Source organism: Nematolebias whitei, chromosome 7, assembly GCF_014905685.2.
Source record: "Nematolebias whitei isolate Nwh7 chromosome 7, NemWhi1, whole genome shotgun sequence".
Taxonomy (NCBI): domain Eukaryota; kingdom Metazoa; phylum Chordata; class Actinopteri; order Cyprinodontiformes; family Rivulidae; genus Nematolebias; species Nematolebias whitei.
In genome coordinates this window covers 46806138-46819561 of record NC_056504.1, presented here as the reverse complement: position 1 = coordinate 46819561, position 13424 = coordinate 46806138, and the positions used below count along the sequence as shown (strand labels likewise).

The 13424-nt window shown below is 38.8% G+C and overlaps 1 protein-coding gene across 1 annotated transcript in view; it reads right to left on the bottom strand.

The window, feature by feature from the left end:
• The window catches only part of LOC119412862 (dedicator of cytokinesis protein 3), a gene marked incomplete in the record, with an annotated part of 151604 nt that overhangs the window by 67623 nt on the left and 70557 nt on the right, over positions 1–13424 (bottom strand). Inside the window, 1 exon segment of the mRNA XM_037679897.1 lies at positions 10529–10569. Coding sequence (XP_037535825.1) covers positions 10529–10569 — 41 coding nt within the window.

Sequence of the window (13424 nt, the reverse complement as noted above, 5' to 3'; positions counted from 1 at the left end):
CAAAAGCCTGGCTAAAAACTAAAAGTAGTTAAAAGATAGCTAAAAGTAGAAAAGGCTATCTAAAAGCTAAAAGTAGCAAAAAGCTAGCTAAAAGTAGACAAAGCTATTGAAAAGCTGAAAATAGCAAAAAGCTAGCTAAAAGCTGAAAAAAATATAGTTATTAGCTAGTTAAAAGTAACAAAACACTAGTTAAAAATTAAAAGTGGCAAAATCCTGGCTAAAAACTAAAAGTAGTTAAAAGATAGCTAAAAATTAAAAAAGCTATCTGAAAGCTAAAAGTAGCAAAAAGCTAGCTAAAAGTAGAAAAAAGCTAGTTATAAACTAGTTAAGTTAAAAATAACAAAAAACTAGTTAAAATTTAAAAGTAGCAAAAGCTTGGCTGAAAACTAAAAGTAGCTAAAGGATAGCTAAAAGTAGAAAAAGCTATATAAAAGCTAAAAGTAGACAAAGCTATCAAAAAGCTAAAAATAGCAAAAAGCTAGCTAAAAGCTGAAGAAAAAATAGTTATTAGCTAGTTAAAAGTAACAAAACGCTAGTTAAAAATTAAAAGTAGCAAAAGCCTGGCTAAAAACTAAAAGTAGTTAAAAGATAGATAAAAATTAAAAAAGCTATCTGAAAGCTAAAAGTAGCAAAAAGCTGGCTAAAAGTAGAAAAAAGCTAGTTATAAACTAGTTAAAAGTTAAAAGTAACAAAAAAACTAGTTAAAATCTAAAAGTAGCAAAAGGTTGGCTAAAAGCTAAAAGTAGCTAAAGGCTAGCTAAAAGCAGATTGGCAGCTAAAAACTATAAGTAGCCTAAGAGGCGCAAAGAAACTAATGTTGCTGAAGCTAATTTCAAAGAGAACAATGGTTATTAAAATAATTGATGACATTTCTATTTTAATGGAAACATATTTGTAAAGGTAAATATTTTAAAGTGTATAAAAGATACACAAAAATATTAAACAATTCATGGAACACATTTGGTGAACAACCTGAACATTTTAATATGTGGACGACTAAAATGGCACAAGTATGCAAAAGTAGCTATATTGCAAAATTAAATAAATGAATAAATAAAAATTATACACTATTTACTTAACACTATATATTTATATCTCTACATTCAGTCTTAAAATAATTGTAATTTTCAGAAAAAGATTAAACTGTTTTTTCCACAAGTTCAATTAGAAATAACTGTTTATCATCCACTTAGTGTTGAGTGTTGTGGGTTTCATTGTTAGTTCGAGTAATTGTGTGGAAATATGCTTGCTTATGCAAACCATATTCGTTTTAAATCTAATTTATAAACCCATACTTTAAGAAATGTCAAACTGTGAAAAAATGCTTAAAGCTCTTTAAAGTGGTGAAAGAGCCCATACTGGCTGTGAAATATGACCCCAACGTGACACATTTAATTTCACGGATTATTACTTATGTATAATTTAGGTTACTTAATTGCTTCCATCTCAGCAGCCGTTTAAATTAGGAAACTTTTGTGACCTCGTGACAAAGTTTAGTGTTCAGTTTGAGTTGTGTGATTTATCCTTTCTATTTATCAGGCATTGAGGAAGACGACAATTAGAAACACCAGAAAATGTGAACGGCCACCTTCTCTTAAAAACAGATGCATCGAACTGGCTCCAACTCTAGAAAATTAGATCAGAAAATGCTCTGCTTTAAGAAAATATAGGCTCGCTCAGAAAACAGTTACACAAAATGGCTGCACAGACCAGTCCATCTTTATGCTCGGCGTGAAATCGGAGCAGAAAAGCTCTGATTTCACTCAGAGAACCCGTCGTGTAAACAGGTCCAAAGTCCCGGATTGAGGTTTTGTGGAAAAGCTTCAAGACATGCATCAAAATCTAATGATGTAAAATCGATGTAATGCAAGTATTCCTAAATAAAGTTGGGTAAAAAAAACAACATTTGACCAAATTCTACAGTTAATGTGGGCATCTCTTTTCAGTGTTGCAAATCGTTCATCTTCCCTGCAACGACCCATCGGTCCTGATGGCTGCTCTGACTTCTCTGACCTTCATCTCAAAGCATTTTTCTCCTCCTTGTCTGTTTTTATCATTTCTGCTCTCAGAACTTCTGGAGTAACTCAGTTCAGGTTTGTTTGCTCCGGTGGATCAGTGGATTTATGTTTATATCTCTTCACATTCTGACCCAACGTTCTTTCCAAGCAGCATCGGGAAGTTTGCTGCTTTTACATTTCTAAAGATTTTTTGTACACTTTTCTAAAATTGCAAGGACAACTTGGTGCAGTGTTGCATCAGCTCTCATCAAGGTGAAAACTTCTGCTTTAAACCATAAGTGATAAATTCCCCACGCAAAGCAGAGTAACATCATTTTAAATAAGTGGTTCTAATGAGACTGAGACAAACAGCAGATCTGTAGCTCAGTTCAGTCTTTGACAAGAAATTACTGGTTTGATTGGAGTTCTGACCAGAGCAGAAACCACTCTGACCAATAAATCCCTCAGTTCTACAATCTTTGACATGAAACCATATTTCCTTCCTGCAACAAACTGGTTCCAAGTCAACTGTATGTTTATTTTCGGATCTGCAAGTTAACATTTTGTTGGCACAGCAAAGGAAAACATGCATTGGAGAGCATTTAAAATATTTATTTCAGTTTACAAGTATTGGAAAATTTGTCAAATATTTAAATAAATTCTTGCCAAAGGATGGCATTATCTAGCATTAGATTATTTTGAATTGTATATATATGCTAATGAAGACCAATGCAGACAAGTTGCAGATTTTATGTATATCTATTTAAAATGTTGATGCGTTTTGTAATGTGCAGTGTGGGAATACTTTGTACTAGTCAGCCATAACATTATGACAAATGAAATGAATAACGCTGCCCGTTATATCACAACGTCCTGCTGTGGAAACCTGCATCCTGCTGTCTGGGTGGATGTTTCGTTAACAACCTAAACAATTTTTTCAGACAGATCATAGCTCTTACGAGGCGTTAGTACTAGAGTCCGATCAAAATATTGGTAAGGCCAATATTTTAGGCCGGTATAGCGTTTGGGGATATATCGCATCAGTGATAATTGTCCCATTATGTGCCAAAATAAACATTTGTAATTTTCACCCCTAAAATGGTTGTTTTCAACGGATTGAAAGCTGAAGAAGAAGCTGCGGCTGTGTTTCCCTCTCCTGTCTCTGTTGTCCTACAGAAGTTGATCGTTCAGCCCAAACCGTAACGTTTGAATCCGCTCAGTTTAAAAGCTGTTCTGCTGTGTTCAGATCCCCCAGCGTCTTTGTTTCGAGTGACGATGGTGCAGCTCCGTGCAGCACCACAATTCACTCCGGTCTATAATTTCACTCGGAGCTTCTGATCGGTTCGGATGACAAAATAACATGATTACATCACAAGTGCCAAACTGTGCAACTTCCTCCTTTGTTGTGGTTTGAAGCTTTAACAACAAACCTCTTTTCAAATAAGCTGAGGAAAACTTTTCCACTGCAGACAGTTTGAAAATTGCATCCGCAAATAATAGTTTTATTTTTCAGTCAGTCGTAGCCTAAAATTATCAGGAAAACTGTTCCTGATTTTTTAAGCAATGAACACAAACCAATGCCAGAAAAAATATAATTTAAAAAAACTTTTTTTTTTTATGTTTACAGATCAGTCAGATTCTTTTTTTATTATCAAAATGCCTCACAAACTGTTTCAAAGCAATGATTCTTTTCTATTTTATCTCGTTATTTATATTTGCAGTGGCTTAGCTAAGTGTTTCTATGCCGACGACACGGTTGTTTTGTCGAGCTAGAACAGTTTCTAAGATTTTTCAGCTCTTACAGTCTGCATTGGACATCATTCAGTCAGATTTGTTCCGTCTCAAACTGGTGCTAAACGCTGATAAAACCAAAGGGATGTTGTTTTCAAACAGGAAGTCAGTCCCAGCAGTCCTTCTATTCCTTCTATTTCGTCTTCAAATGGTGTTCCTATTGAGTTGATCAATTCTTATAAATACTAGAGTATCTTGATCGATTCACATCTTTTAAGCCCCATTTTGAAAACTCGGTAATGAAGCTGAAAGTAAAACTGGGTTTATTTTTTTAGAAATAGATCCTAGGAAACATCTTGTAACTGTGACTTTCCCTCAGTTGACTATACATTATTTACATGCACGCTCCTACAAGCACCCTGCAGATGTTGGACTCTGTTTATCACGGTGCATTAAGATTCATAACTGGATGTAACTACCGTACCCACCACTGCACCCAGTATTCACTGGTTAACTGTTCATCATTAACTTCATGTAGACTCTCCCACTGGTACATTTTCATCTTTAAATCACTTCTTGGTCTGCTGCCTTCATACATCTCCTCCTACATGTCTCTGTGTGAGTGCAGCTACAGCGTGCACTCTCAGGACATCATTACCTGCAGTGTCCCCTCAGTGTGGACTGAACTAGACAACAGGGCCTTCTCCTCCTCCGCTCCCGTTTCCTGGAATATCTTGCAAAATGATCTGAAGCTCTCGACCTTGACCTCTCTAAGGGATTTTAAACGTTTGCTAAGTTCATGTTCTTGTAAAAGAGTCCTTGTGGCTCAATGAGACTAACTTGTATAAATAAAGGTTGAACTGAAAAAAAAAATGGCACCAGTTTATTGTGCATTTGCAAGAAGAATTGTCAAGAACGTTAATTGCATATCCTAACCCACAACTAATTACATATTAGTAGCGTGGTGGCCAGTTTTCCTTCTCTCGATGGAACATGAAACCTGAACATCACACCTAACACAACAGATTCAGTCCCACACCTCCCAGTAATCATCAAAACGCTGCCTTTATTGGTTTGAATCTGTGCGACCGAAACACATTTGGCATTTTGGATTTCAATTCACGCTCTACTCCTGTAAGAGTTTGTGTGAGTGTGTGCTGCAGCTGGCAGACAGCTGTGAGGTAACTCTGGCAGCCAAAGGAAACCAGCAGGAAGCCGACACACAAACTGTATATAATGTCCTTCACTGCCCTGCTGTGTGTACCTGCCACACACACACACACACTCACAACCACCATCACAATCATCCAAAGAATTGTTACACTTCATCTAACATGATGCCGAATAAACAGACTAAATAAAAGTGACACGTATATTCTAATTACCCTCAATGTAAAATAAAAAGATTCTTCAATAAATGTCCCAACGTGCCAACAAATAAGCTTGCACACAAAACACACATTACAGTGTCATCATGTTTTGTTTTGTTTAGGAACTCAACTTCTACCTTTTACCTTTTATTTTCAAGATAGTCCTGCTTTCTATTTAACTTATTTAAATGTTAGATCCAAATAATAAACCTCTGAAGACATCGGTTTCCTGAAATGTACGCGCATGTCCACATATGTTGGGATGAATGCAAACATTTTAATTGGTGTGCACAAGAGTAAAACAGTACATCATGTTTTGTTTGTTCTACTCACTAATTCCCACTGCAGAGTGCAAAATGTCTCAAAGTTTAAACACTTAACGCAAAGCAAACAGAAGTTCTTAAACTACATAGCTGAATATGAATGGCTTTAAAAGAGGAAGCATAGAAACGAATAACTTGATGGTGAACTATTTTCAACTCTTTATTTAGGTCTGAGAATTTGCAAACCCTAAGAACAAATAAAGGGAAGCCAGTCTGAAAGCAGAGAATCACCGCTGCTCGCCCCATTGTTGGGATAATCTGAGCACTGATGATACTCAGAGTGTACGGCTGTGCGTCGTGCAGATGGATTAGGAAATGACTCCGAGAGGAAAGGCATCTCCTCAGGGAGGCACAGCGATTCATTTTGACTAGCAAGCCCGTTGTAGAGACACCAGGTGATTAAGACGGAACCAACGAGATTTAGTTGAAGCCTTTTTGCAGAGAAAGGAGGCGAGAAAAGAGAAACACACAATCACATTAAGGCGTACAATCACACCGTGCAACAACAGCACACAAAGGGATGAATCCCTACTGCAGCACACAAAGTGGTGCAACAATGGCTGCGTGCACACAAACAGACTGTTGTAATGAATGTACACATCTGGATCGTGTCACGTTCAGGTTCCATCACTGCAGAGGAATACGAGCTGCTCTCCTGAACTAGTCATGGTTCTGTCTCACAAAAAACAACGGGTTATATTTACTCTGCACTTATTAAGATAATAACACAAGCAAATTAGTGATACACATTTAATCTAACAAAGTTAAGTCAGGTCCTCTGGACGGTTTCTTTTTGTTGAAACGTTTCGTCTTTTATCCAAAGGACTTCATCAGTCCCAGGAGCCACAACAAACTCAGTCTTATAAATAGCACCTTCACACAGTGGGTCTACCAATATAAGATTTATAAGAATGACATGCTAATAACATGCTCATGCTATGCTGATAAGATTTTTAAATTTTTTTTGAAAAACATCTTTGCTTTTAGAGAGATACGTATGTACGTATTGCACAGTTGGGTCATTCCTACTAGTCGGTGCCTTTTGAGTCCCCATGCCATAATGTGGTATATTTTGTTTAAAGGTGGGCTGATATTTATTTTATTAATCCCATCTTATATGTTTGACTCCCCTCTATCATAAAACGCAACCATATGTACACAAGATGGATTTATTTAAAACAATTAAATTTAATTTTAAATGCAACTTGGGTTTACTGTCATGTCCCCTTTCATGCCTCCTGAAATTAAGTGACAATTCTAAGTAATCTATCCATCAATTTTCTTCCGCTTATCCGGGGTCGGGTCGCGGGGGTAGCAGCCTAAGTAGGGAGGCCCAGACTTCCCTCTCCCCAGCCACTTGGGCCAGCTCCTTCGGGGGAATCCCAAAGCATTCCCAGGCCAGCTGAGAAACATAGTCCCTCCAGCGTGTCCTGGGTCTTCCTCTGAGTCTCCTCCCGGTGGGACGTGTCCGGAACACCTCACCAGGGAGGCGTCCAGGAGGCATCCTAACCAGATGCCCGAGCCACCTCAACTGGCTCCTCTCGATGTGGAGAAGCAGCGGCTCTACTCTGAGTCCCTCCTGGATGATCGAGCTTCTCACCCTATCTCTAAGGGAGAGCCCAGACACCCTGCGGAGAAAACTCATTTTGGCCGCTTGTATCCGAGATCTCGTTCTTTCGGTCACAACCCAAAGCTCATGACCATAGATGAGGGTAGGAACGTAGATCGATCGGTAAATTGAGAGCTTCGCCTTTTGACTCAGCTCTCTCTTCACCACGACAGACCTGTACAGCGCCTGCTTCACTGCAGACGCTGCACCTATCCGCCTATCGATCTCTCGCTCCATTGTCCCCCCCATTCGTGAACAAGACCCCGAGATACTTGAACTCCTCCACTTGGGGCAGGACCTCCTCTCTGACCCAGAGAGGGCACTCTACCTTTTCCGGCTCAAGACCATGGCCTCGGATTTGGAGGAACTGATCCTCATCCTGGCCGCGTCAAACTCGGCTGCGAACCGCTCCAGCAAAAGCTGTAGATCACGACCTGATGAAGCCAACAGGACCACATCGTCTGCAAAAAACAGAGATACGATCCTAAGGCCACCAAAACGGATCCCCTCAACACCTTGGCTGCGCCTAGAAGTTCTGTCCTTAAAAGTTATGAACAGAATCAGTGACAACGGGCAACCTTGGCAGAGTCCAACTCTCACTGGGAACAAGCCCGATTTACTGCCGTCAATGTGGACCAGGCTCTGACACCGGTCATACAGGGACCTAACAGCCCGTATCTGGTACCCCACACTCCCAGAGTCGTAATCTAAGTAATAAAAAATAAAAAAGTCATTTTTTAAATACTAACTCTAAATTGTCCCTAGGTGTGCGTGAGAGAGTGAATGGTTGTTTGTCTCGTTTGTCTCTATGTGGCCCTGTGATGGACTTGCGACCCGTCCAGGGTGTACCCCGCCCCTCGCACAGTGATTGCTGGACATGGGCACCAGCGACCCCCGTGACCCAAAATGGAATAAGCGGGTAAAGAAAATGGATGGATGGATGGATTTTTTAAATACATTTTTAGTAGTACTATTTATAGTCATTCTCATCCAATGACTTTTTAGGAGATCCAAAAAAAATGCATAAATTATTAAAAATAAATAGAGTCCCTGAGTCAACTGTCCACCCTGTTACTCTAAAATACCTGTCACCCCACGGTTTGACCTAATGTAATGTTTTTTCAAATGTTGCTCATTTACACCTCAGGGTCACCGTAGATACACCAGGTGAAACGATCAGTGTTGGGTGTCAAAGGGCATATTTTAGAGTGTTTGCTAAGTTCTAGCTGCTTCTCTGCCTCCAGCTACCTTCTTAAGAACTTCTTTTGTCTCCAGTAACTCGGCAGCAATGAACCATAAGGTACATATCCTAACAAAAGTGTAAATATCTAATAGTTTTGATCACAACAGTAGTTTGGCGTTAAAGGTTTGAATCTTGCAGGATCTGATGATTAATTTTGCAGAAATGATCAGTTTTAAGAAGACGAGAAGAGCATATGATAAACGTAACTGCTGTGTGAATATTCCGTTTGTGGAATCAGGTGGGAGGAAAACGCATTGTGGGAACAGGCTGTAAATTGATCAAAACTCTGGTGGAAGTGGATTTAACAATATCTTTTGGTGCAGGATTTTACACCACAAAAGCAAATCCAAACCGGTGATAAGAAAAGACTGATTGTATTAAAACGGTTGTGCAACCAGCATGCATTTTACTCTGCGTAGCGGTGATGATGACACTGGGCTGTAAATATCACAAAGCTGATTGACTGTTTCCCACTCGGCTCTGTGTTCAAGACAAAGAGGCTGATTTTGATTCCTTTTGTTTCTTTGTTGAGTAACGTGATATAAAATGTGGGTTTGTGGAGGTTATTTCTGCAAAGCCAGGCTGAGACTCTGATATATCTGGTTTCAAAGAACCGGAGGTGATCGGTAAATACTGCTGCATCAGCAGCCAGTGAGAGGAAGAGGAATTTATCGGACGTTCACGTGTTTCAAAGTGACACGGTGCAGCTGACGTCTGTTCAGTCGAATAAAAAGTGTGTTTATTCAATAAAACTGAAAATAATTGTGATGTTTGGGGCATGTTCTGGTTATTGTCACAGTTTCTCCTCTCCCTCTGTCAGAAGGATCTTTCTTGAAGGTGATGCCCGTGTGTTTATTTGTATCAAGGATGTAACTTGGCTCTGTGAAGCAGCTTATAAATATTTTCTTCTGCCTGGTTCTTTTGGGTTTCAGTGCCAGTTGTAACAAGAGTGCCATACTTTCCGCCATACATGTCGCACCGCCGTATAAGTCGCATTTGTCCAAATATGTCTAATAAAGTGAAAAAAACACATAAATGCATTGTTTCACCGTATATGTCGCATCTATTATGCATCACTGCTGACCACCCTGAAACGTGGGCCGGTGTTGTGGCAAAAATCAATTGGCTGCCAAATGGCGGCTGTGAGAGCGTGCACAGGAAGACTTTAACAAGATTAACACTTAAAAATAATTATTTTTTTTCTCAAAATTATAGTAAAGGTGTGTATCAGTTTAACTTTTCCTTAATAAACGCACAATATTGGTTAAATCAGCTGCATTTCAAAAATCGATTTGCAGCTGCAGGAGTGCTGCGCTGTGCATTTCTTCAAAATTTACCAAGATAACCACCTAAAAACAAATATTTGTTTGCTCGACATTATAGCAAAGGTGTGTCTCGGTTGAACTTTTACTTAATAAACGCACTTTAACGGTCAAATCAGCTGCATTTCGCCTGGGCGGCGCAGCGAAATGCAGCTGATTTGACGTTTGCTCCAGGAGTTCTGGAGCGAGATGAAGGTGACTTTGTATGGCAGGATGAGTGTCTCATTAATAGCCACTCTTATGTATTAACGAGACACTTGGCTTGCCATATCAGTTGAGGGCCCTCTAGTGGCTGAAAATGGTAGTGTTCAATATTTTCCATGTCAGAATGAATGAAATTGTCAGATCTCAGCCAAAATTTGGGTTATAAATATGGAGTAAAAACATAAATGAGTCGCTTTGCTGTATAAGTTGCAGGGCATGCAAATTTGTGCAAAAAGGTGCGACTTATGTGGTGAAAAGTACGGTAATAAAGTTGTAATATCGATGCATGTTAGAGATTAACCTCGCTGTTGAACAGTTCTCTCAGCCACAGCGCTCTCAACACTTCTCATGTTTGATTTGCATGAGAAAACCTGAGCTTTAACGTTCCCCTCTCAGGTTTTGCCTGCAGAGCTGCATCTTATTGCCCTCACTGTGACCTACAGCAGCGAACAGCAGCGATCCGCCCACAGAACAATTGTTCTGTTGGGCCACAAGTCAAGATTTTCTCTGGAGATGCAGCCTCTCAACTAAATCGGACTTTTACATGGAAACTGGATTTTCTACGTATTTACTCTCAACATTGTGCTGGAATTTGATGTTTAAATTTTCAATTTGAACAAAATTTTTACAGACAATAGAACGAGAAAGACTCATCCAAGAGGAAAAGGTTTAAATGGAACTAAAACTTTCTTTAAAAACAGTCCAGTACACGCTGTCGGTCTGTCTTACCTTGACGTTTGGCTTCCTTGTTGAGAATCCTCTGTACCATCCTGGAAGAAGATAAATTAATCAGTGATCCTTACAGATAACCAGCACAGATCCACTAAAAATAAATGTTGCATTGGTAAATAAAAATGCAAAAGTAATTGTCATTAAATAAATGTATTCATTTAAAAAACAAAGAAAATAAAAACTGAACGTGAAAACATCTTGCAGGTCCACAAACATCCACACATGATCATCATAAGTTTAGTTTTGAACCCAACAATAGTAATAGAGACATTAAAATACATTAAATGCAAATGATTCAGACATTAATATTTTTTTACCTTCCTAGATTACAAATAGAAGAAAGGAATTTATCCATGAAATGACTTAAGTTTGACTCTTACAGAGGTTTTAACCAATTTACCATCTGAAATTTTTCATATTTATTACAAACTTTTAAACACTACAATATTATAACAATTATGTATTCCTTAAACATGTATTTTGACATAACTTAATCTGAAAATAAACGAGTAGCACAGTATTTAAAGTCAAGTTACGCACTCAAAAGAGTAGCACGTTATGCTCAAAGTATGTATTTTATGTAAGTTCTGGAGATATTTATGTAAACTTTATTTAATTGAGAAAGCAAAACATAAATTAGTTTATATTTAATGTTGCTGCTTAAAGAAAGCTCAATCTGTAATAAATCAGCTTGATGGTGCAGTGACAAAACAATAACAAGAGGGGTCCCTGTTTTGTGAGTGTGTCTGTGTGTGTGCGTGTGTGTGGGTGTGCATGTTGGGGGGGGGGGGGACTTGATGGATGAGTAGTTGATGAGAGTGAACACTGAATGTTATGAGCTCATGACCGTGGATGTCAGAGTCAGACAGAGAGCCTGACGGACACGAAGCCTGAAGCTGGAGACGGATTCAGTCCATCAGACTGTGTGGGTGGATCAGTGCATGTTGTTTTCTTCCTGTTCTTACAAGGACCATCATGCAAACTTATTTTTCCAACTTGCAAAACATCTACATGGACATCATTGAGAAAAAGAAGTTCAGTTTCTCGACTCATCGGCGGCTCCCTTCGTCAGGGGTCACCACAGAGAACTAACTCACACCAAGACTTGGTGATTGTTTTCACACCGGATGTCCTTCCTGACCAACCACAGACCACCGAGCTACCACGGCCTTCTGTGTGGAGCAGAGAGCTGCCATCTAGGGTGCCTGGGGGAGCCGATGTGGGGATTAAGGGCCTTGCTCAAGGGCGCAGAGTGGGGCAAATGATGGAGGAGGCAGGTGTGGGTGTTTCACCTTTCCCAAATACATTTTTTATGATGTCTTAGTCCAGGGGGTCGAACCTGCAACCGTCCACTCACAGGCTCGCCTTAACCTCTGCGTCATGTTTTTTTTTAAACTAAAAATAAATGCATAAGCAAAAAATGAATCAATATAAAGATTATTATTATTATTTAAATCTGGGAACATAGATTAGGCCATTTTTATTTTTAAATGATTATGTGTTGAATGTTTTGTCACCATCAAAGGCTTTAAACTGTTGGTTGTGACAAACATTGGCTAATGCCTGAAACATCCTGTGATTCATTCATTCATCCTTTTTATAGTGAAATAAAATATTTGTTGTATGCAGCGTGTGCATGCCTATTACTGTATAGACATCTACCACAAAATCATTTTGTCACTGAAGAAAATTTAAGCATGCTAATTTTCTGGGTCAGGTTCTTGCATTGGATGGACCTTCTTCTTCTGCAACTGACATTCTTTCCTCACAGATGGACACTCATCCAATGCCTCAGCAGAGCAGAAAGCTGTCCAAAGTGGACTGAACCACTTGACAGCTGAAAATAACTCATATCCAGGAGCTAAGAATTTTGAGAAAACGCTGCCAGACAGACATCCCCACAGAAACAGGCACATAATTAGTCTCAATTAAAGAAGAAATGGAAAGTGTTGTGTGTGCAGTTTGTGGAAATTTAAGGGTCGAATCATTTACTGACAGTCATTTACAATGAATTTTACTTTAAATAAATTAGTTATATAATGTATATAACTTTTAAAAGGCTGTAAGAGTTGACAAACCTCTGTGACAACAAAACATAAGAATCATGACGACGTTTACCAAGATATCAAAGGTCAAGGAAAGATTGGGACTAGATGTCCAAAATGATTTTTTTTTTTTTTTTTGGGGGGGGGGGGTAAGAGCATTAAAACTTTTCAGAAAAGAATATTTAAAGTTAACAAGCTTAAAAAAAAAAAGATTACCAGTAGAACACAAAGACTTCTGGGAATGCTTCAGTGGTGCCATTAATCTGAGCATCTGACAGGATACTTCATATCAACATTCATTTGATCCTGCAAAAACCATGACATTAACTCCTCTGTGGCTCTTCTTAATCTGATCTGAATATGGAGATGAAGGTTTAATTGGCTGGGTAATTAATAACCAATCAAGATGCATTTATCACCAGCATAAAGACGGCTGTGTTTGCTCCCAGGCCTCTCGTCTATATGATAATCAGACTGAAGATGCTCTGTCAGGGCCTGATGGTAAAGGTTGACATGACTGGTGGTGTGTGCCTTTACAATTGAATTAATTTGTTAGAAATAGGAAATTATAAACAACAACATTGAATGATGAAAGAAAAACATAAAACTTCCAGCCAGCAACTTAATTTATTTGTGCAATTCTATATTTGTGAATGAAACAGAACAGATGTTTGTGTGCTGCTTTGTGCACAGTAGTCCCTCGTTTTTCATGGGGGATCCGTACACTGGAGCCCCGCTAAAAGTGAAAAGGCATGCAGTAGGGATAGTACTAGAAATAGTAATTAGTATATATATATATATATACACATATAAAACATATATATATATATATATGTTTTATATGTGTA